This window comes from Salmo salar, chromosome 21 (genome assembly GCF_965601325.2).
Source record: "Salmo salar chromosome 21, fSalSal1, whole genome shotgun sequence".
Classification (NCBI taxonomy): Eukaryota; Metazoa; Chordata; class Actinopteri; order Salmoniformes; family Salmonidae; genus Salmo; species Salmo salar.
In genome coordinates, this window is record NC_138311.1 from 59,313,950 (window position 1) to 59,337,364 (window position 23,415).

At 44.6% G+C, this 23,415-nt stretch overlaps 1 protein-coding gene across 1 annotated transcript in view; it reads right to left on the reverse strand.

Annotated features, from left to right (window-relative positions):
* Positions 1-21,698, reverse strand: part of LOC106582566 (ATP-dependent 6-phosphofructokinase, liver type) — a 53,555-nt gene extending 31,857 nt beyond the window's left edge. Inside the window, exons 1-3 of the mRNA XM_082967273.1 lie at positions 21,411-21,698; positions 16,465-16,538; positions 13,410-13,487 (exon numbers count right to left, since the gene is read on the reverse strand). Coding sequence (XP_082823399.1) covers positions 13,410-13,487; positions 16,465-16,538; positions 21,411-21,489 — 231 coding nt within the window. The 5' untranslated portion in view covers positions 21,490-21,698. The remainder of the gene's footprint in view (positions 1-13,409; positions 13,488-16,464; positions 16,539-21,410) is intronic.
* Positions 21,699-23,415: the final 1,717 nt, after the last annotated feature.

The window sequence follows — 23,415 nt, forward strand, 5'->3', positions numbered from 1 at the left end:
TTGGGGAATTAGAACTCCTGAGTGGCGCAGCAGTCTAAGGCACTGCCATCTCAGTGCAAGAGACGTCACTACAGTCCCTGGTTCGGATCCAGGCTGTATCATATCTGGCCGTCATTGGGAGTCCCATAGGGCGGCGCACAATTGGCCTAGCGTCATCCGGGTTTGGCTTGCCTAGTTAAATAAAACATTTTAAAAAATCATTAAAAAAAAATGGAACCTTTTAAAGTATGGAGGCCACTGTGTTCTTGGGGACCTTCAATGCTGCAGAAATGTTTTGGTACCTTTTCCCAGATCTGTGCCTCGACACAATCCTGTCTCTGAGCTCTACGGACAATTCCTTCGACCTCATGGCTTGGTTTTTGCTCTGATATGCACTGTGGGACCTTTGTATAGACAGGTGTGTGCCTTTACAAATCATGTCCAATCAATTGAATCTACCACAGGTGGACTCCAATCAAGTTGTAGAAACATCTCAAGGATGATCAATGGAAACAGGAAGCACCTGAGCTCAATTTCGAGTCTCAGAGCAAAGGATCTGAATACTGATGTAAATAAGGTATCTTTTTTTTAAATTTTTATAAATTACAAAAAAAAACTGTGCTCGCTTTGTCATTATTGGGTATTGATGAGGGAAAAAAATGTAATCAATTTTAGTATAAGGCTGTACCGTAACAAAATGTGGAAAAAGGGAAGGGGTCTGAATACTTTCCGAATTAACTGTATGCATAAAAATGATGACAGCCGATTCATGATTTCGACTGGCTGGGAAACACTGCCTGCCTCTCTGTCTCATCCCGACACAGACACACACAGCAAGGTTTATACAAATCTCCGCTGTTGAAAACTAAATGTTAGACTAAAAGATCATGTCTAGATGTTTTTTATAGTGGAGATCAAGTTTATAAATTGCCTGGCTGGGCTGACGAGACAGTGGATTGCGCAGTCAGATGGAACAGAGTAAATAGGCATTTCAACGTCATAGATTTAGCCGGTGGTAACTTGTGGAATAGACACCGACTGGAATGCAGTTTTAACCAATCAGCATTCAGGATCAAAACCACCCGTTGTATAACATTCAACAACACAAACAAACACACACAAAACACTGAATTAGACTGCTTTAAAACATTGATAAGAGTATAAAAACGCACTAGAACATAAGATTGCGGCAATTACATCTCTGCTATTTATCTACTGATGAGCTACAGGCTACAGCACCACACGCAGAAAGACACTTACCATCTGACAATCAGAACTAGACAGGCAGGGAGGGAGAGAACAGAGAAGAGACAATGAGCTCCAACAGTATTGGGACAGTGACAATTTTAATTCTTGTTTTGGCTCTGTACTCCAGCACTTTAGATTTGAAATTAAAGGTTAAAGTGCAGACTGTCAGTTTTAATTTGAGATTATTTTCATCCATGTCAGGTGAACCGTTTAGAAATTAAATCACTTTTTGTACACAGCCCGCCCCCCCCCCCCCCCCACAATTTTAGGGAACCAAAAGTATTGGGACAAATTCACACAGTATGTGTATTAAAGCAGTAAAAAGTGTAGTATTTGGTTCCATATTCATAGCACGCAAACAAGAAAATGCACATCCTGTGGCGGCACCCATAGTGGCTGGTGATTATGTCACCTGTGCAACTAGAGGTGAAAAAAACTTTAAAAAAAACACAACTCTAGATCACCTTTAGTCCACACATACAAAGCTCTCCCTCACCCTCTACTTGGCAAATCTGACCATAACTCTATCCTCATGATTCTTGCTTAGAAGCAAAAAACTCAAACAGGAAGTATTTGTGATGCGCTCAATACAGAGGTGTTCCGATGAAGTGGATGCTAAGCTACGCTAGCAAAGACTGGATTCCATGTTCCAGGATTCATTCGATATCATTGAGCAGTTTACCACATCAGTCACCGGCTTCATTAAGAAGTGCATCGATGACGTCATGCCCACAGTGACCATACGTACATTTCCCAACCAGAAGCCATGGATTACAGGCAAAGTCCGCACTGCGCTAAAGGCTAGAGCTGCCACTTTCAAAGAGCTGCTAGCCATCAAGCTAACGAAAATGTTTTTTTTTGTCGCACTGCTTTGCTTTATCTTGGCCAGGTCGCAGTTGTAAATGAGAACTTGTTCTCAACTGGCCTACCTGGTTAAATAAAAATAAATAAAAAGATAGCTGCTTGGATTTTCCCGATTTGGGACTGCCTCTTCTCATGGAGGCGAATGCTTCCTGCGTTGTAGGAGTTGTGTTTCCTATGCTATTTTCCGGGACACTGTGGACCAACCGGATTTTCAATGCAACAACGGCCTACTTGCGGAGGACTATCGATCAGACTGAGCTTTCTACCCTAAGAAAGCAAATCGTAGCGCTTCACAACTTGCTGGGGAAACCACGACCACCTACCTTCTCTACAATTCAGCAGGACAATAACCTAAAACACAATGCCAAATCTCCACTGGAGTTGCATACGAAGAAGCGTGAATGCTCCTGAGTGACAGAGTTACAGTTCTGACTTAAATCTGCTTGAAAATCTATGGCGAGAACTCAACATGATTGTTGATCATTGCTAGACAATCAATTTGACAGAGCTTGGAAGAATTTTGAAAAGAATAATTGGCAAATGTTACACAATCCTGGCGTGGAAAGCTCTACCCAGAAAGACTCACAGCTGTAAATCGTGGCCAAAGGTGATTCTAACCTGTATTGTCTCAGAGGGTTGAATACTTATCTAATCAAGATACAGTATACACACACACACAGGTTTTATTTTTCATTCATTCTTAACAAATGTTAGAATTTTTTCTTCCACTTTGACATTACAGAATGTGTTGTGTAGATTGTCATTTTTTTATCAACTATGAAAATCAATTTAAATCCCACTTTGTAACAACAAAATGTGGAAAAAGTCAAGCAGAGTAAATACATTCTGAAGGCACTGTAGCCTAAGAAACAAGGCTAAAAAAAAAATCAATAACCTGCCAGTAACAGATAACATGCATATAGTGACTATCTCTGAAACACACTTAGATAACACCCTTCACGATAGCAATACATGGTTACAACATCTACAGAAAAGACAGGAATGCCAATGGGGGAGGTGTTGCTGTTTATATTCAGAGTCATATTCCTGTAAAGCTTAGAGGATCTCATGTTAAATGCTGTTTTGGTAAAAATGTCTACAGGTTCTCCTGCTTCACCTAAAGCCTATTCTGGTGGGAAGTTGCTTTAGACCACCAAGTGAATATGGATCATGTGTGTGAAATGCTTGATAATGTATATGATATCATTAGAGGGGCATATTTTCTGGGTGACCTATATTGACTGGCTTTCATTAAGGTGTCCACTCAAGAAAAAGCTTCAAAATGTAACCAGTACCTACAACCTGGTTCAGGTTATCAGTCAACCTACCAGGGTAGTTACAAACAGCACAGGAATGAAATCATCCACATCTATTGATCACATCTTTTACTAATGCTGCAGAAATCTGCTCTAAAGCATCATTCATATCCATAGGATGTGAATGATTATAATATCGTAGCCATGTCTAGGTAAACCAAAGTTCCAAAGGCTGGGCCTAATATAGTGGACAAGAGGTCAAACAATAGGTTTTGATTCCTATGTTGAAGATGTACATAATATTTCCTGGTCTGTGGTGTACAATGGGACACAACCAGACACTGCAATTATAGCATTTAAGAAATTGCTTATTCCAGTTACTAATAAACATGCACACATTAAGAAAATTACTATAAAAACTTAAATCCATAAAAATGTGTTATGGTTGAGGGGCAAAAGGAATGGCAAATAAGTCTGGCTGCATAGCCAATTGGCAGCAGCTTTTCCGTTAGCTGGCAATTGCCGGCTTTCGGACCAAAAAAGTAAATGAAAAGCCGATAAATAAAACTGTTGCAAAAGTCTGGTTCATCCTTGTGAACAATTTCCAAATGCCTGAAGGTACCACGTTCATCTGTACAAACAATAGTATGCCAGTATAAACACCATGGGACCCCGCAGCCATCATACCGCTCAGGAAGGAGACGCGTTCTGTCTCCTAGAGATGAACGTACTTTGGTGTGAAAAGTGCAAATCAATCCCAGAACAACAGCAAAGGACCTTATGAAGATGCTGGAGGAAACAGGTACAAAAGTATCTATATCCACAGTAAAACAAGTCCTATATCGACATAACCTGAAAGGCCGCTCAGCAAGGAAGAAGCCACTGCTCCAAAACCGCCATAAAAAAGCCAGACTACAGTTTGCAACTTCACAACGGGACAAAGATCGTACTTTTTGGAGAAAAGTCCTCATGCCAGAAACCCTAGACCCACTCCAAACCGCATACCGCCCCAACAGATCCACAGATGACGTAATCTCAATCGCACTCCACACTGCCCTTTCCCACCTGGACAAAAGGAACACCTATGTGAGAATGCTATTCATTGACTACAGCTCAGCGTTCAACACCATAGTGCCCTCAAAGCTCATCACAAAGCTAAGGACCCTGGGACTAAACACCTCCCTCTGAAACTGGATCCTGGACTTCCTGACGGGCCGCCCCCAGGTGGTAAGGGTAGGTAACAACACATCTGCCACGCTGATCCTCAACACTGGAGCTCCCCAGGGGTGCGTGCTCAGTCCCCTCCTGTACTCCCTGTTCACCCACGACTGCGTGGACAAGCACGACTCCAACACAATCATTAAGTTTGCTGACGACACAACAGTGGTTGGCCTGATCACTGACAACGATGAGACAGCCTATAGGGAGGAGGTCAGAGACTTGGCAGTGTGGTGCCAGGACAACAACCTCTCCCTCAATGTGAGCAAGACAAAGGAGCTGATCATGGACTACAGGAAAAGGTGGGCCGAACAGGCCCCCATTCACATTGATGGGGCTGTAGTTCAGCGGTTGAGAGTTTCAAGTTCCTTGGTGTCCACATCACCAATAAACTATCATGGTCCAAACACACCGAGACAGTTGTGAAGAGGGCACGTCAAAAGATTTGGCATGGGTCCCCAGATCCTCAAAAAGTTATACATCTCCACCATCGAGAGCATCCTGACCGGTTGCATCACCACCTGGTATGGCAATAACTCGGCATCTGACCATAAGGCGCAACAGAGGGTAGAGCGTACGGCCCAGTACATCACTGGGCATCGAATCAGATGGCTTATTCATCACAAAAACCATTTGATGTTGCTAATTATTTTAATAGTTACTTCATTGGCAAAGTGGGCAAACTTAGATAGAAAATGGCAACAACGAACAGTGAACGTGTCAAAAAAAGATACACGTCAAATAACACTATTTGACGTTTTAAATAAGCTTTTAATTTGACACGTCAAATTGCACAGTTCTATTAGAGAATGGTGTGTGTTCTGAATCTGTAAGCCAAGTGTCACAACTACTATCAGTATCACTGTCAAAGCTGTACAAAAAAAGTCAGCTAACAAGCAAACACTGGCCACAAACTATGTGTTTACAATACCGAGTTGGTAATAAAGCATTATTTGTTCAACCGCAAATTCTGGGGTAGCTTAGCTAGCTAGCTTTAGCTTGGTACCAAGCTAGCACCGACACAACCAGCCTGAAAACAATGACCAGTACAAACTGCAGTCATTTTTCACTATTCTTAGCAATGATTTAGGAATCCTTGTGAGTCAGTATTATCTAGGAAGCCACTTGTTGTTCGCCTATTGAAATTGAACTTCAGTTCATTAAACTTATTTAACCCTGTTGCCCAAAGCTAACGTTATAAGTAACCAGCTAGCTTCACCGGACTAGTGATGCTGGACCGGACATGTGTTGTGAAGCTAGCCACAATAAGGATTCGGCACAATTGTGGAATTTGCGGTTTGCCTTCTAAATAAAAAGTACCTCTTTGAAAGTGATGCAGAAGGTTACAATTGGTGGAATCATGTCATATTTAGACTAGATAATGTTAAACAAGGTTGGAATGTGAAGCAATGAAATGGGGTGTCAGTCTACTCGATGACCCACAGAACACAACTGGGGAGAGTTTACACAAATATTAGCGTTGTAGCTCTTATCGCGGGACTGTGACTGGGTGAAATCACCTCCCCAGTCAGCCTATTGTGTGTATTGATATTCATATTGCACTGTACAGTTTTACCTAAGGATTGGGGATCAATGAAATGGGGTATCAGTCTACTCAATACCCAAGATAATTCTTTCCCCAACGTCCTCCTCAGAGTTTTCAGACTCCAAAACATCCACACAGTATTGTTTTTCCTTGGGAATAGTCGTTCAATACACACAGGTTGACAATAAATGTGGCTCAATTCACGGTTGTTTCAGAGTCCCGCAACAAGAGCTACAATGCTAATGTTCTCTGGGTGTCACTGAGTAGACTGATACCCCATGTTATTGATCCATAACCCATAGGTAAGGCTGTACAGTGAAATAACCCATAGGTAAGGCTGTACAGTGAAATAACCCATAGGTAAGGCTGTACAGTGGAATAACCCATAGGTAAGGCTGTACAGTGGAATAACCCATAGGTAAGGCTGTACAGTGGAATAACCCATAGGTAAGGCTGTACAGTGGAATAACCCATAGGTAAGGCTGTACAGTGGAATAACCCATAGGTAAGGCTGTACAGTGGAATAACCCATAGGTAAGGCTGTACAGTGGAATAACCCATAGGTAAGGCTGTACAGTGAAATAACCCATAGGTAAGGCTGTACAGTGAAATAACCCATAGGTAAGGCTGTACAGTGGAATAACCCATAGGTAAGGCTGTACAGTGAAATAACCCATAGGTAAGGCTGTACAGGGAAATAACCCATAGGTAAGGCTGGTCAGGGAAATAACCCATAGGTAAGGCTGTACAGTGGAATAACCCATAGGTAAGGCTGTACAGTGAAATAACCCATAGGTAAGGCTGTACAGTGAAATAACCCATAGGTAAGGCTGTACAGTGAAATAACCCATAGGTAAGGCTGTACAGTGAAATAACCCATAGGTAAGGCTGTACAGTGGAATAACCCATAGGTAAGGCTGTACAGTGAAATAACCCATAGGTAAGGCTGTACAGTGGAATAACCCATAGGTAAGGCTGTACAGTGGAATAACCCATAGGTAAGGCTGTACAGTGGAATAACCCATAGGTAAGGCTGTACAGTGTAATAAGGATGGCCTCGATTCAATTCTAAAGTATAATACATCCATTATGATTTCAACAGATTTGTCAAATTGTCTTTTGTTGATTTTCTATAACATTCCAACCTCGTTTAGCATACTCTATTAAAGGATGGCATAATTCGACTATTTTTATTCATTTGCATCACTGTCAATGACATCCTTTTATTCTGAAGGCTAACTGCAAAGTCCACTATTGTGGCTAATCCGTATTGTGGCTAATCCGTATTGTGGCTAATCCGTATTGTGGCTAGCTTCACATAGATGGGTCCGACCACCATTAATCAAATAAGAACTGTCTTATAAATTAGGTTTATTTTAGATGAAGAGACCTAGCTAGATAGTCAACTAGCTAACTATAGCTACTGAAACAGATCGTCGTTTTGCTATGTTTTTGGGGAAGAACATTGTTTGTATCCATGAGCTAGCTAGCTTTATTTTTATGACCAGCACTGTAGGTGCGCGAGACAACTTTACCAGCATCATAGCAGACGTAGTGGTTAGAGCGTTGGACCAGCAGGTAGCCTAGTGGTTAGAGCGTTGGACCAGCAGGTAGCCTAGTGGTTAGAGCGTTGGACCAGCAGGTAGCCTAGTGGTTAGAGCAGGTAGCCTAGTGGTTAGAGCAGGTAGCCTAGTGGTTAGAGCGTTGGACCAGCAGGTAGCCTAGTGGTTAGAGCGTTGGACCAGCAGCGTAGCCTAGTGGTTAGAGCGTTGGACCAGCAGCGTAGCCTAGTGGTTAGAGGAGGCAGGTAGCCTAGTGGTTAGAGCGTTGGACTAGTAACCAGCAGGTAGCCTAGTGGTTAGAGCGTTCGGCCAGTAACCAGCAGGTAGCCTAGTGGTTAGAGCGTTGGGCCAGTAACCAGCAGGTAGCCTAGTGGTTAGAGCGTTGGGCCAGTAACCAGCAGGTAGCCTAGTGGTTAGAGCGTTGGGCCAGTAACCAGCAGGTAGCCTAGTGGTTAGAGCGTTGGGCCAGTAACCAGCAGGTAGCCTAGTGGTTAGAGCGTTGGGCCAGTAACCAGCAGGTAGCCTAGTGGTTAGAGCGTTGGGCCAGTAACCAGCAGGTAGCCTAGTGGTTAGAGCGTTGGGCCAGTAACCAGCAGGTAGCCTAGTGGTTAGAGCGTTGGGCCAGTAACCAGCAGGTAGCCTAGTGGTTAGAGCGTTGGGCCAGTAACCAGCAGGTAGCCTAGTGGTTAGAGCGTTGGGCCAGTAACCAGCAGGTAGCCTAGTGGTTAGAGCGTTGGGCCAGTAACCAGCAGGTAGCCTAGTGGTTAGAGCGTTGGGCCAGTAACCAGCAGGTAGCCTAGTGGTTAGAGCGTTGGGCCAGTAACCAGCAGGTAGCCTAGTGGTTAGAGCGTTGGGCCAGTAACCAGCAGGTAGCCTAGTGGTTAGAGCGTTGGGCCAGTAACTGAAAGGTTGTTAGATCGAATCCCCGAGCTGACAAGTGAAAAAAAAATGTTGTTCTGCCTCTGAACAAGGCAGTTAACCCAGTATTCCTAGGCCGTCATTGTAAATAAGAATTTGTTCTTAACTGACTTACCCAGTTCAATAGGTTGGTCAACAAGCTTACTTGACACGTCAAATAACACTATTTGTATCTTTTTGGCAAGGAAAACATCGGATATCGGCCCCAAAAAATGTCATATCGGTGCATCACTAGTTCTCAGGCCTGGAGGGAAGCCAAGAGTGGTAAAGCAGCCTTTACTGGTTCTAACAGCAGACCGATCAGCTTGCTGCCAGCTCTTAGCAAAAAAATGGTGTTTGACCAAATACAATGCTATTTCTCTGTAAACAAATGAACAACAGACTTTCAGCATGCTTATAGAGAAGGGCACTCAACATGTACTGCACTGACACAAATGACTGATGATTGGTTGAAAGAATTTGATAATAAGAAGATTGCGGGAGCTGTACTGTTAGATTTCAGTGCAGCCTTTGATATCATTGACCATAACCTGTTGTTGTGAAAAACGTAAAGTATGTGTTATGGCTTTTCAACCTCTGCCATATAGTGGATTCAGAGTTATCTATCAGATAGAACTCAAAGGGTTTTCTTTAATGGAAGCGTCTCTAATGTCAAACATGTAAAGTGTGGTGTACCGCAGGGCAGCTCTCTAGGCCCTCTACTCACTGGCATTAAACAAAGCATGTGTGTCCATTTATGCTGATGATTCAAGCATATACGCATCAGCAACCAAAGCTAATGAAGTCACTGAAACCCTTAAAGAGTTGCAGTCTGTTTTGAAATGGGTGGCCAGTAATAAACTGGTCCTGAACATCTCTAAAACTAAGAGCTATGTATTTGGTACAAATCATTCCTTAAGTTCTAGACCTCAGCTGAATCTGGTAATAAATGGTGTGGCTGTTGAACAAGTTGAGGAGACTAAATTACTTGGCGTTACCTTAGATTGTAAACTGTCATGGTCAAAACATATAGATTCAATGGGGAGAGGTCTGGGGAGAGGTCTGTTCATAGTAAAGAGATGCTCTGCTTTTTTGACACAAAGCAAGTCCTGCAGACTCTAGTTTTGTCTAATCTTGATTATTGTCCAGTCGTGTGGTCCAGTGCTGCAAGGAAAGACCTAGTCAAGCTGCAGCTGGTCCAGAACAGAGCGGCACGTTTTGCTCTTCATTGTAATCAGAGGGCTGATATAAATACTACGCCAGTCTTTCTTGGATAAGAGTTGAGGAGAGACTAACTGCATCACTTCTTTTTATAAGAAACATTCTGTTGAAAATCCCAAATGGTTTACATAGTCAACTTACACACAGCTCTGACGTACACACTTTACCCCACCAGACATACCACCAGGTCCCCCCTCCCCCCACAGTCCCCAAATCCAGAACAAATTCAAGAAAGCGTACAGTATTATATAGAGCCAATTCTGCATGGAACTTCCTTCCGTCTCATATTGCTCAAATAAACAGCAAACCTGGTTTCAGAAAACAGATAAAGCAACACCTCACAGCACAACGCCTCTCCCCTATTTGACCTGGATAGTTTGTGTCTATGTATTGATATGTAGGCTACCTGTGCCTTTTTTTAGTTCTGTCCTTGAACTGTTCTTGTCTATTAATGTTCTGTATCATGTTTTATATTTCATGTGGACCCCAGGAAGAGTAGCTGCTGCCTTGGCAGGAACTAATGGGGATCCATAACAAACCCCAGGAAGAGTAGCTGCTGCCTTGGCAGGAACTAATGGGGATCCATAATAAACCCCAGGAAGAGTAGCTGCTGCCTTGGCAGGAAATAATGGGGATCCATAATAAACCCCAGGAAGAGTAGCTGCTGCCTTGGCAGGAACTAATGGGGATCCATAATAAACCCCAGGAAGAGTAGCTGCTGCCTTGGCAGGAACTAATGGGGATCCATAATAAACCCCAGGAAGAGTAGCTGCTGCCTTGGCAGGAACTAATGGGGATCCATAATAAACCCCAGGAAGAGTAGCTGCTGCCTTGGCAGGAACTAATGGGGATCCATAATAAACCCCAGGAAAAGTAGCTGCTGCCTTGGCAGGAACTAATGGGGATCCATAATAAACCCCAGGAAGAGTAGCTGCTGCCTTGGCAGGAACTAATGGGGATCCATAATAAACCCCAGGAAGAGTAGCTGCTGCCTTGGCAGGAACTAATGGGGATCCATAATAAACCCCAGGAAGAGTAGCTGCTGCCTTGGCAGGAACTAATGGGGATCCATAATAAACCCCAGGAAGAGTAGCTGCTGCCTTGGCAGGAACTAATGGGGATCCATAATAAACCCCAGGAAGAGTAGCTGCTGCCTTGGCAGGAACTAATGGGGATCCATAATAAACCCCAGGAAAAGTAGCTGCTGCCTTGGCAGGAACTAATGGGGATACTAATAAAATACCAAATACCTGTCGTATTCGGCGCATGTGACAAATACATTTGATTTAACCAATAGCTACCTGGACTATCTGCATTGACTATCTCTTTGACTCATCACATATGCAGCTGTTACTGTCTATTATCTATCCTGTTGTCTAGTCACTTTATCCCAACCTACATTAGGAACACCTGCCTTTCCATGACAGACTGACCAGGTGAATCCAGGTGACAGCTATGATCCCTTATTGATGTCACTTGTTAAATCCATTTCAAATCAGTGTAGATGAAGGGGAGGAGACAGGTTATAGAAGGATTTTTAAGCCTTGAGACATGGATTGTGTATGTGTGTGCCATTCAGAGGGTGAATAGGCAAGACGAAAGATTTGTGTCTTTGAACAGGGTATGGTAGTAGGGGCCAGGCGCACCGTTTTGAGTGTGTCTAGACCGGCAACGCTGCTGGACAGTTTCCAGTGTGTATCAACAATGGTCCACCACCCAAAGGACCTCCAGCCAATTTGACACAACTGTGGGAAGCATTGGAGTCAACATGGGCCAGCATCCCTGTGGAACGCTTTCGACACCTTGTAGAGTCCATGTCCTGACGAATATATTACTCAATATTAGGAAGGTGTTCCTAATGTTTCGTACACTCAGTGTATGTGTACATATCTCGCTCAACTACCTTGTACCCCTGCAAATCGACTTGGTACTGGTGTCCAGTGTACATTTCATCATGTCACCAGAATAAGACCCTTGATATTTATTGGAAAGGAGCATCAAGCCCATCACCGTGTACTTTCACCACCCTGTGAAGTTCATCCCCGTGCGCTTTCACCACCCTGTGAAGTTCATCCCCGTGCGCTTTCACCACCCTGTGAAGTTCATCCCCGTGCGCTTTCACCACCCTGTGAAGTTCATCACCGCGCACTATCCCCACCCTGTGAAGTTCATCACCGCGTACTATCACCACCCTGTGAAGTTCATCACCGCGTACTATCACCACCCTGGGAAGTTCATCACCGCGTACTATCACCACCCTGTGAAGTTCATCACCGCGTACTATCCCCACCCTGTGAAGTTCATCACCGCGTACTATCACCACCCTGTGAAGTTCATCACCGCGTACTATCACCACCCTGTGAAGTTCATCACCGCGTACTATCACCACCCTGGGAAGTTCATCACCGCGTACTATCACCACCCTGTGAAGTTCATCACCGCGTACTATCACCACCCTGTGAAGTTCATCACCGCGTACTATCACCACCCTGGGAAGTTCATCACCGCGTACTATCACCACCCTGGGAAGTTCATCACCGCGTACTATCACCACCCTGTGAAGTTCATCACCGCGTACTATCACCACCCTGTGAAGTTCATCACCGCGTACTATCACCACCCTGGGAAGTTCATCACCGCGTACTATCACCACCCTGTGAAGTTCATCAGTTATTTCATCTGTAGTCTAATAGACTGCATGGTTTCCCAGCGTCGTAGTGGGGGGGGACCACACAACAGATCCTCACCTGACTCCAAGTTACCTTCCATAAACTGGTTATTATATCAATATTTACACATAAAGGATTTCCATCCATTTCTCGCATTATTAATTTTACTGACACAAAGAGATCCCACCATGTCAAATGACCTAATGACCTGTCAGCATTTATACAATTTATACAAAAAAAAAAAAAAGATTTTCCACTGTCTTTTTACTGACTCAAAAAGATCCCACCATGTCGAATAAACAAATTATCACAGCTTTCGTGATTTTTGTATTTATACGGTACGACTTTACTCGCATGAAAACTAGACACGTGTTTACAGTCCCAATACTTCTGGACCTCACTGTTTTTGGAGAGAAATAGTTCAATCAAACCAGATGCTGAAGAGACGTGTCATGAGGATCAGAGAAAGAGACACAGTTCATCATGTTGATCCGCCGACACAGTTGGTGATCACTTCAAATATTTCTCCTTCCCTCACCATCAAAGCTCAAGCCAGGGGTGTACTGGACACGCTGCTATTCCCCCGTTTTGCCTCCTTGCCAGGTCGTCCTCGAAAAATAGGTTTTTAACCTCAATGGGTTTTTCCTGGTTAAATAAAAGTTAAATTAAAAAAAAAATAAAGACAATCTGGCATTTCAGACAAATGCCAGATGGGCGGGAATTATTTTTCTTCCTATTGGGTATTGTTTACTTTTTTATTTTAGAACAATTCTAATGATCTGGATAATAATGGTGCTCAAGGAAGAAAATGGTGGTAGAAATGCCAGAGCCGATTTTTGGTCCCGCTCTTTTGATCATCCCATGTAAATGGCTCTGATCATGACTCCTGGCACCAGTAGAGTTTAGACTTCTCTTTCAGAGTGCATTAGCTACTATAGGTCACTATTACCTGCTGTATGATGTTGGTGACACTCTGCCAGTGGGCCAGCTTGATGTTGTCCCCTCCATCCACCAGACCCTGGTAGCCCTGAGAGAAAAAAAAATCATCAAATCACATCTTGCAATCAGATCAATACTGGTCATGACGGAGCAGAACATCCTATTGTCATATTACTGATAATGTCAGTTGAAGGAAACAAAGAAGCTTCGGACATGTAAGACGCAGGCTAACTAACTAGCCGCAAGACACAGGCTGGCTAACCGCAAGACGCAGGCTGGCTAACTAACCGCAAGACGCAGGCTGGCTAACTAACCGCAAGACGCAGGCTAACTAACTAACCGCAAGACGCAGGCTGGCTAACTGACCGCAAGACGCAGGCTGGCTAACTGACCGCAAGACGCAGGCTGGCTAACTGATCGCAAGACGCAGGCTAACTAGGCTAACTAACTAACCGCAAGACGCAGGCTAACTAGGCTAACTAACTGACCGCAAGACGCAGGCTAACTAGGCTAACTAACTGACCGCAAGACGCAGGCTGGCTAACTAACTGACCGCAAGAAGCAGTCTGGCTAACCAACTGACCGCAAGACGCAGGCTGGCTAACTGACCGCAAGACGCAGGCTGGCTAACTGACCGCAAGACGCAGGCTGGCTAACTGACCGCAAGACGCAGGCTAACTAACTAGCCGCAAGACGCAGGCTAACTAACTAGCCGCAAGACGCAGGCTAACTAACTAGCCGCAGGCTAACTAACTAGCCGCAGGCTAACTAACTAGCCGCAAGACGCAGGCTAACTAACTAACCGCAAGACGCAGGCTGGCTAACTAACCGCAAGCCGCTGGCTAACTAACTAGCCGCAAGACGCAGGCTGGCTAACTAACTAGCCGCAAGACGCAGGCTGGCTAACTAACTAGCCGCAAGACACAGGCTGGCTAACTAACTAGCCGCAAGACACAGGCTGGCTAACTAACTAGCCGCAAGACACAGGCTGGCTAACTAACTAGCCGCAAGACACAGGCTGGCTAACTAACTAGCCGCAAGACACAGGCTGGCTAACTAACTAGCCGCAAGACACAGGCTGGCTAACTAACTAGCCGCAAGACACAGGCTGGCTAACTAACTAGCCGCAAGACACAGGCTGGCTAACTAACTAGCCGCAAGACACAGGCTGGCTAACTAACTAGCCGCAAGACACAGGCTGGCTAACTAACTAGCCGCAAGACACAGGCTGGCTAACTAACTAGCCGCAAGACACAGGCTGGCTAACTAACTAGCCGCAAGACACAGGCTGGCTAACTAGCCGCAAGACACAGGCTGGCTAACTAGCCGCAAGACACAGGCTAACTAACTAACCGCAAGACGCAGGCTAACTAGGCTAACTAACTAACCGCAAGACGCAGGCTGGCTAACTAACTGACCGCAAGACGCAGGCTGGCTAACTAACTGACCGCAAGAAGCAGTCTGGCTAACCAACTGACCGCAAGACGCAGGCTGGCTAACTGACCGCAAGACGCAGGCTGGCTAACTGACCGCAAGACGCAGGCTGGCTAACTGACCGCAAGACGCAGGCTGGCTAACTGACCGCAAGACGCAGGCTAACTAACTAGCCGCAAGACGCAGGCTAACTAACTAGCCGCAGGCTAACTAACTAGCTGCAGGCTAACTAACTAGCCGCAAGACACAGGCTAACTAACTAACCGCAAGACGCAGGCTGGCTAACTAACCGCAAGCCGCAGGCTAACTAGCCGCAAGACGCAGGCTGGCTAACTAACTAGCCGCAAGACGCAGGCTGGCTAACTAACTAGCCGCAAGACACAGGCTGGCTAACTAACTAGCCGCAAGACACAGGCTGGCTAACTAGCCGCAAGACACAGGCTGGCTAACTAGCCGCAAGACACAGGCTAACTAACTAACCGCAAGACGCAGGCTAACTAGGCTAACTAACTAACCGCAAGACGCAGGCTGGCTAACTAACTGACCGCAAGACGCAGGCTGGCTAACTAACTGACCGCAAGAAGCAGTCTGGCTAACCAACTGACCGCAAGACGCAGGCTGGCTAACTGACCGCAAGACGCAGGCTGGCTAACTGACCGCAAGACGCAGGCTGGCTAACTGACCGCAAGACGCAGGCTGGCTAACTGACCGCAAGACGCAGGCTAACTAACTAGCCGCAAGACGCAGGCTAACTAACTAGCCGCAGGCTAACTAACTAGCCGCAGGCTAACTAACTAGCCGCAAGACACAGGCTAACTAACTAACCGCAAGACGCAGGCTGGCTAACTAACCGCAAGCCGCAGGCTAACTAGCCGCAAGACGCAGGCTGGCTAACTAACTAGCCGCAAGACGCAGGCTGGCTAACTAACTAGCCGCAAGACGCAGGCTGGCTAACTAACTAGCCGCAAGACACAGGCTGGCTAACTAACTAGCCGCAAGACACAGGCTGGCTAACTAACTAGCCGCAAGACACAGGCTGGCTAACTAACTAGCCGCAAGACACAGGCTGGCTAACTAACTAGCCGCAAGACACAGGCTGGCTAACTAACTAGCCGCAAGACACAGGCTGGCTAACTAACTAGCCGCAAGACACAGGCTGGCTAACTAACTAGCCGCAAGACACAGGCTGGCTAACTAACTAGCCGCAAGACACAGGCTGGCTAACTAACTAGCCGCAAGACACAGGCTGGCTAACTAACTAGCCGCAAGACACAGGCTGGCTAACTAACTAGCCGCAAGACACAGGCTGGCTAACTAGCCGCAAGACACAGGCTGGCTAACTAGCCGCAAGACACAGGCTGGCTAACTAGCCGCAAGACACAGGCTGGCTAACTAGCCGCAAGACACAGGCTAACTAACTAACCACAAGACGCAGGCAGGCTAACTAACCGCAAGACGCAGGCTAACTAACTGTAAGACACAGGCTAACTAACCGTAAGACGCAGGCTAACTAGGCTAACTAACCGTAAGACGCAGGCTAACTAGGCTAACTGACTGTAAGACGCAGGGTAATGAAAGATATGTTTTAAAACTGGTGTGGGGTAAAATAGATGGCGTATGGATAACAGTACCTCATATACGAGATACATCTTGGCTCCAACAAATATCCCCATCCGGGTCACAGCGCGGACAGCTGCATTCATTCCTGGATATCAGAGGGTCAGATTACAAACTGCAATAAAAAAAAATACATCTGTCATACTATAGATTTCTTTGATCATATATTGTTTAATATCGGGGTGGCAGGTAGCCTAGTGGTCAGAGCGCTGGGCCAGTAATGAGGCCATGCGCATAGAAAATGTCTATATGTCTATTTTTTTATATATTGTATTAACCTTTTATTTAACTACGCAAGTCAGTTAAGAACAAATTCTTATTTACAATGACATTATCTCTCAGTGCAGCTTTTCAGTCAACATGTTGAAATGTAAATTACTGGAATCTGGCTTACCGTGAGGTCAATAACTCTGAATTACATCTGGCTTACCGTGAGGTCAATAACTCTGAATTACATCTGGCTTACCGTGAGGTCAATAACTCTGAATTACATCTGGCTTACCGTGAGGTCAATAACTCTGAATTACATCTGGCTTACCGTGAGGTCAATAACTCTGAATTACATCATCGTGGGCTATAGTAATAGCAAGCTAACAAAGTTTCACTCCGTCCTTCTCATCTTTGTGCTCTCGCCCTCAGGGAATGAGCAGTCGCCCCACGCGCGCCGAAATATAATTTCTTTGGACGAATCAAAAATTATATTTGGAAAACTATTTTGACTCTGCTTTTAAAGTACCACCGTTTACAGAAATGCTGGTTTTAGGCAGCATTATAAAGGCAGGGCAGTCCGGGGCTCATGTTGGAGTATTGCAGTGTAGCCTAGTTTGTTTTACACCATCCCAGCAGGGCAGAATACTCGGAGCGGAGACAAAATCATTCAGGCTTAAAACCCCGAAATCCCAGGTCTGGTAAAAATATAGCTAGCTTTCTCTTGTTCTCTCTCTGCTGCTTCTCCTTGTTAAAAACTGTTCAACTATTTTTTTGTCTCTCACTCTGACTACATGTTTTATACACTGCAGTGCTAGCTAGCTGTAGTTTATGCTTTCAGTACTAGATTCATTCTGTGATCTTTTGATTGGGTGTCAGTTCATGCTGCAAGAAATCTGATAGGTTGGAGGACGTCCTCCGGAAGTTGTCATGATTACTGTGTAAGTCTATGGAAGGGGTTGAGAAACATGAGCCTCCTAGGTTTTGTATTGAAATCAATGTACCCAGAGGAGGACGGAAAATAGCCGTCCTCCAGCTACAGAAAGTGCTGTTTAGGCTACTGTAGACCTTCAACGCAAAACAGTTATTTGGTGACATTGACATATTTAGTATAGTTTTATCAAAAAAAGGCTAACTTTAAGGTTTCACTTATTCACTAAGGTAACCTGCCTAAAAGACTACAGACCCGTACCACTCACATCCGTAGCCATGAAGTGCTTTGAAAGGCTGGTCATGGGTCACATTAAACACCATTATCCCAGAAACCCTAGACCCACTCCAATTTGGATACCGCCCTAACAGATCCACAGATGATGCAATCTCTATTGCACTCCACACTGCCCTTTCCCACCTGGACAAAAGGAACACCTATGTGAGAATGCTATTCATTGACTACAGCTCAGCGTTCAACACCATAGTACCCTCAAAGCTCATCACTAAGCTAAGGATCCTGGGACTAAACACCTCCCTCTGCAACTGGATCCTGGACTTCCTGACAGGCCGCCCCCAGGTGGTGAGGGTAGGTAACAACACATCTGCCACGCTGATCCTCAACACAGGGGCCCCTCAGGGGTGCGTGCTCAGTCCCCTCCTGTACTCCCTGTTCACTCATGACTGCACGGCCAGGCACGACTCCAACACCATCATTAACCTGTTATGGCTAGGGGGCAGTATTTTCACGGCTGGATAAAAAACGTACCCGATTTAATCTGATTATTACTCCTGCCCAGAAACTAGAATATGCATATAATTATTAGCTTTGGATAGAAAACACTCCAAAGTTTCTAAAACTGTTTGAATGGTGTCTGAGTATAACAGAACTCATATGGCAGGCCAAAACCTGAGAAGATTCTGTACAGGAAGTACCCTGTCTGACCATTTCTTGCCCTTCTTTATTATCTCTATCCATTACAGGGGATCTCTGCTGTTACGTGACACTTCCTACGGCTCCAATGGGCTCTCAGAGCCCGGGAAAAAGCTGAATGACGTAATTCAAAGCCCTGGCTGAAACACATTATCGCGTTTGTAAAGTGGCCGATCAGGGGACAGTGGGCTTAGGCGCGTGCACTGGCCGCCCCCGTCTTTCTGTTTTTCCCTCTATTTACCGAAACTCTGATTCCCGGTCGGAATATTATCGCTTTTCTACGAGAAAATTGGCATAAAAATTGATTTTAAACAGCGGTTGACATGCTTCGAAGTACGGTAATGGAATATTTCGAAATCTTTTGTCATGAATTGCGCCTTGCTCGTAACCCTGATTTACCATTTCGGATAGTGTCTAGAACGCACGAACAAAACGCCGCTATTTGGATATAACGATGGATTATTTTGGACCAAACCAACATTTGTTATTGAAGTAGCAGTCCTGGGAGTGCATTCTGACGAAGACAACAAACGTAATCAAACTTTTGTAATAGTAAATCGGAGTTTGATCAGGGCTAAACTTGGTCGGTGTCTAAATGGCTAGCCGTGATGGCTGGGCTATCTACTGAGAATATTGCAAAATGTGCTTTCACCGAAAAGCTATTTTAAAAATCGGACATATCGAGTGCATAGAGGAGTTCTGTATCTATAATTCTTAAAATAATTGTTATGTTTTTTGTGAACGTTTATCGTGAGTAATTTAGTAAATTCACCGGATGTTTGCGGGGGGTATGCTAGTTCTGAACGTCACATGCTAATGTAAAAAAGCTGGTTTTTGATATAAATATGAACTTGATTGAACAAAACATGCATGTATTGTATAACATAATGTCCTAGGGTTGTCATCTGATGAAGATCAAAGGTTAGTGCTGCATTTAGCTGTGGTTTTGTTTTTTGTGACATTATATGCTAGCTTGAAAAATGGGTGTCTGATTATTTCTGGCTGGGTACTCTGCTGACATAATCTAATGTTTTGCTTTCGCTGTAAAGCCTTTTTGAAATCGGACAGTGTGGTTAGATAAAGGAGAGTCTTGTCTTTAAAATGCTGTAAAATAGTCATATGTTTGAAAAATTGAAGTTTTTGTATTTTTGAGGAATTTGTAATTCGCGCCACGCCTATCATTGGATATTGGAGCAGGTGTTCCGCTAGCGGAACATCTAGATGTAAGTTTGCAGACGACACACCAGTGGTAGGCCTGATCACCAACAACGAGGAGACAGCCTATAGGGAGGAGGTCAGAGACCTGGCCGGGTGGTGCCAGAATAACAACCTCTCGCTCAACGTGATCAAGACAAAGGAGATGATTGTGGTCTACAGGAAAAAGAGGACCGAGCACACCCCCATTCTAATCGACGGGGCTGTAGTGGAGCAGGTTGAGAGCTTCAAGTTCCTTGGCATCCACATCACCAACAAACTAGAATGGTCCAAGCACACCAAGACAGTCGTGAAGAGGGCATGACAAAGCCTATTCCCCCTCAGGAGACTGAAAAGATTTGGCATGGGTCCTGAGATCCTCAAAAGGTTCTGCAGCTGCAACATCGAGAGCATCCTGACTGGTTGCGTCACTGCCTGGTATGGCAACTGCTCGGTCTCCGACCGTAAGGCACTACAGAGGGTAGTGCGTACAGCCCAGTACATCATCGGGGCCAAGCTTTCTGACATCCAGGACCTCTACACCAGGTGGTGTCAGAGGAAGGCCCTAGAAATTGTCTAAAACCCCAGCCACCTCAGTCATATACTCTTCTCTCTACTACCGCATGGCAAGCGGTACCGGAGCGCCAAGTCTAGGACAAAAAGGCTTCTCAACAGGTTTTGCCCCCCAAAGCCATAAGACTCCTGAATATGTAATCAAATGGCTAACCAGACTATCTGCATTGTGTCCCGCCCACCACCCCCTCTTTTACGCTGCTGCTACTCTCTGTTCATCATATATGCATAGTCACTTTAACCATATCTACCTCAATCAGCCTGACTAACTGGTGCCTGTATGTAGCCTCGCTACTGTTATTTTTCACTGTCTTTTTGGCTGTTTTAATTTCTTTACTTATCTATTGTTCACTTAATACCTTTTTTAACTTAAAAAATTGCACTGTTGGTTAGAGAAAGTAAAGCATTTCACTGTATCAAAAAAAAAAAACGTTGATTTTGAATTGTATTAAATTCACTGAGTAGGATGGTCCTCCAACTGTCTAGTTCTGCAGTAGGCTGAGGTCTGTAACCTTGAAGATCTCTGCTCAAACATGCAACGGGAATGCAATAAATGGCTCCTCCTCTCTCCTACCTGACATGCTGCACGTATGGCCCAATACACACTCACTGACGTAGTGCGCTAATAGGGGTGCGCTTGTCTAGTTCGCCCGGTGCGAAATAATGCCAGAGTTTACACTTTTCACAGCATTATATTGGTTCTAAACACGATATCCGCCCACCCGGCGTACAGCGTGATCTCAATCAAATGCACCTTCAGTTTAAAGTAGCGCTTCCACAAACATTTTGCAAACTGATTCTATTAAATCGATGGGTGAGGACACAAAACTAGGATATTATGACTTTTACAACATTATAAATGGAACGAGTCATTTCTTCAAAAATGCACGAAAACACATTTATTGGATAATATTGTCAAACCCTTCGTTTTTTTCCTTTCAGCTGTCAAAACCCCATGTCAACAACTCGCGTAAAATAATAGTTTAAAATGATGATCAAAGTGAAATAACTAACAGTTAACATATGACCGACGAGCTGTAGGGATTACACAACTAACATAACGAAGCCCTAGTTGATAAATAACTGGAGAGATGTTTGTCCGTTTCCCTAATCACCCTGTACCTTGTGCATCTCCGCCGCTTGTCAACAAGGCGATAGCTTTCCCAGCGCCCGTCATCTTCAGTCTCTCTAAATCAGACATTTCAGCAGCGACTGGAATACGGATCAACCTCGACTGGAGAAATTCTGTCAAATAATAATTATTCTCGTTGAAATACAAGTTAGGAGCTGATGCAGGCAGTGCTGTCGGTGACTTTCCTTGTGTTGGCTGACCGCCTTTTGAAATGACTCCGCCTCAACAAGACTGCACAATATGGGAAGGAGTGGTCGTTTTGCTGATAGCCTCCTCCTTCTCCTCATCTTCCTCCTTCTTCTTCTTCTTCTTCGAGGAGGTTTAACGGTGGTTGGCATCCAATAAATGTTGCATTAGCGCCACTTACTAGACTGGAGTTTAACTCCTTTACACTTTGCTTGAAACTTAAAATGAATAAATCAACAAATATTCCTACCATCTACCATCTAACCCTACACTCATTACCACCTACCATCTAACCCTACACTCATTACCATCTACCATCTAACCCTACACTCATTACCATCTACTATCTAACCCTACACTCATTACCATCTACCATCTAACCCTACACTCATTACCACCTACCATCTAACCCTACACTCATTACCATCTACCATCTAACCCTACACTCATTACCATCTACCATCTAACCCTACACTCATTACCACCTACCATCTAACCCTACACTCATTACCATCTACCATCTAACCCTACACTCATTACCATCTACCATCCAACCCTACACTCATTACCACCTACCATCTAACCCTACACTCATTACCACCTACCATCCAACCCTACACTCATTACCACCTACCATCTAACCCTACACTCATTACCATCTACCACCCTACTCCACTATTTAAATACCCTACCATCTACCATCTACCCCTACACTCATTACCATCTACCATCTAACCCTACACTCATTACCAACCTACCACCCTACTACACTATTTAAATACCCTACCATCTACCATCTACCCCTACACTCATTACCAACCTACCACCCTACTACACTATTTAAATACCCTACCATCTACCATCTACCCCTACACTCATTACCATCTACCATCTAACCCTACACTCATTACCAACCTACCACCCTACTACACTATTTAAATACCCTACCATCTACCATCTACCCCTACACTCATTACCATCTACCATCTAACCCTACACTCATTACCAACCTACCACCCAACTACACTATTTAAATACCCTACCATCTAACCCTACACTCATTACCATCTACCACCCTACTACACTATTCAAATACCCTACCATCTACCATCTACCCCTACACTCATTACCATCTACCATCTAACCCTACACTCATTACCACCTACCATCTAACCCTACACTCATTACCATCTGCCACCCTACTACACTATTTAAATACCCTACCATCTACCATCTAACCCTACACTCATTACCATCTACCACCCTACTACACTATTTAAATACCCTACCATCTACCATCTAACCCTACACTCATTACCATCTACCACCCTACTCCACTATTTAAATACCCTACCATCTACCATCTACCCCTACACTCATTACCATCTACCATCTAACCCTACACTCATTACCAACCTACCACCCTACTACACTATTTAAATACCCTACCATCTACCATCTACCCCTACACTCATTACCAACCTACCACCCTACTACACTATTTAAATACCCTACCATCTACCATCTACCCCTACACTCATTACCATCTACCATCTAACCCTACACTCATTACCAACCTACCACCCTACTACACTATTTAAATACCCTACCATCTACCATCTACCCCTACACTCATTACCATCTACCATCTAACCCTACACTCATTACCAACCTACCACCCAACTACACTATTTAAATACCCTACCATCTAACCCTACACTCATTACCATCTACCACCCTACTACACTATTCAAATACCCTACCATCTACCATCTACCCCTACACTCATTACCATCTACCATCTAACCC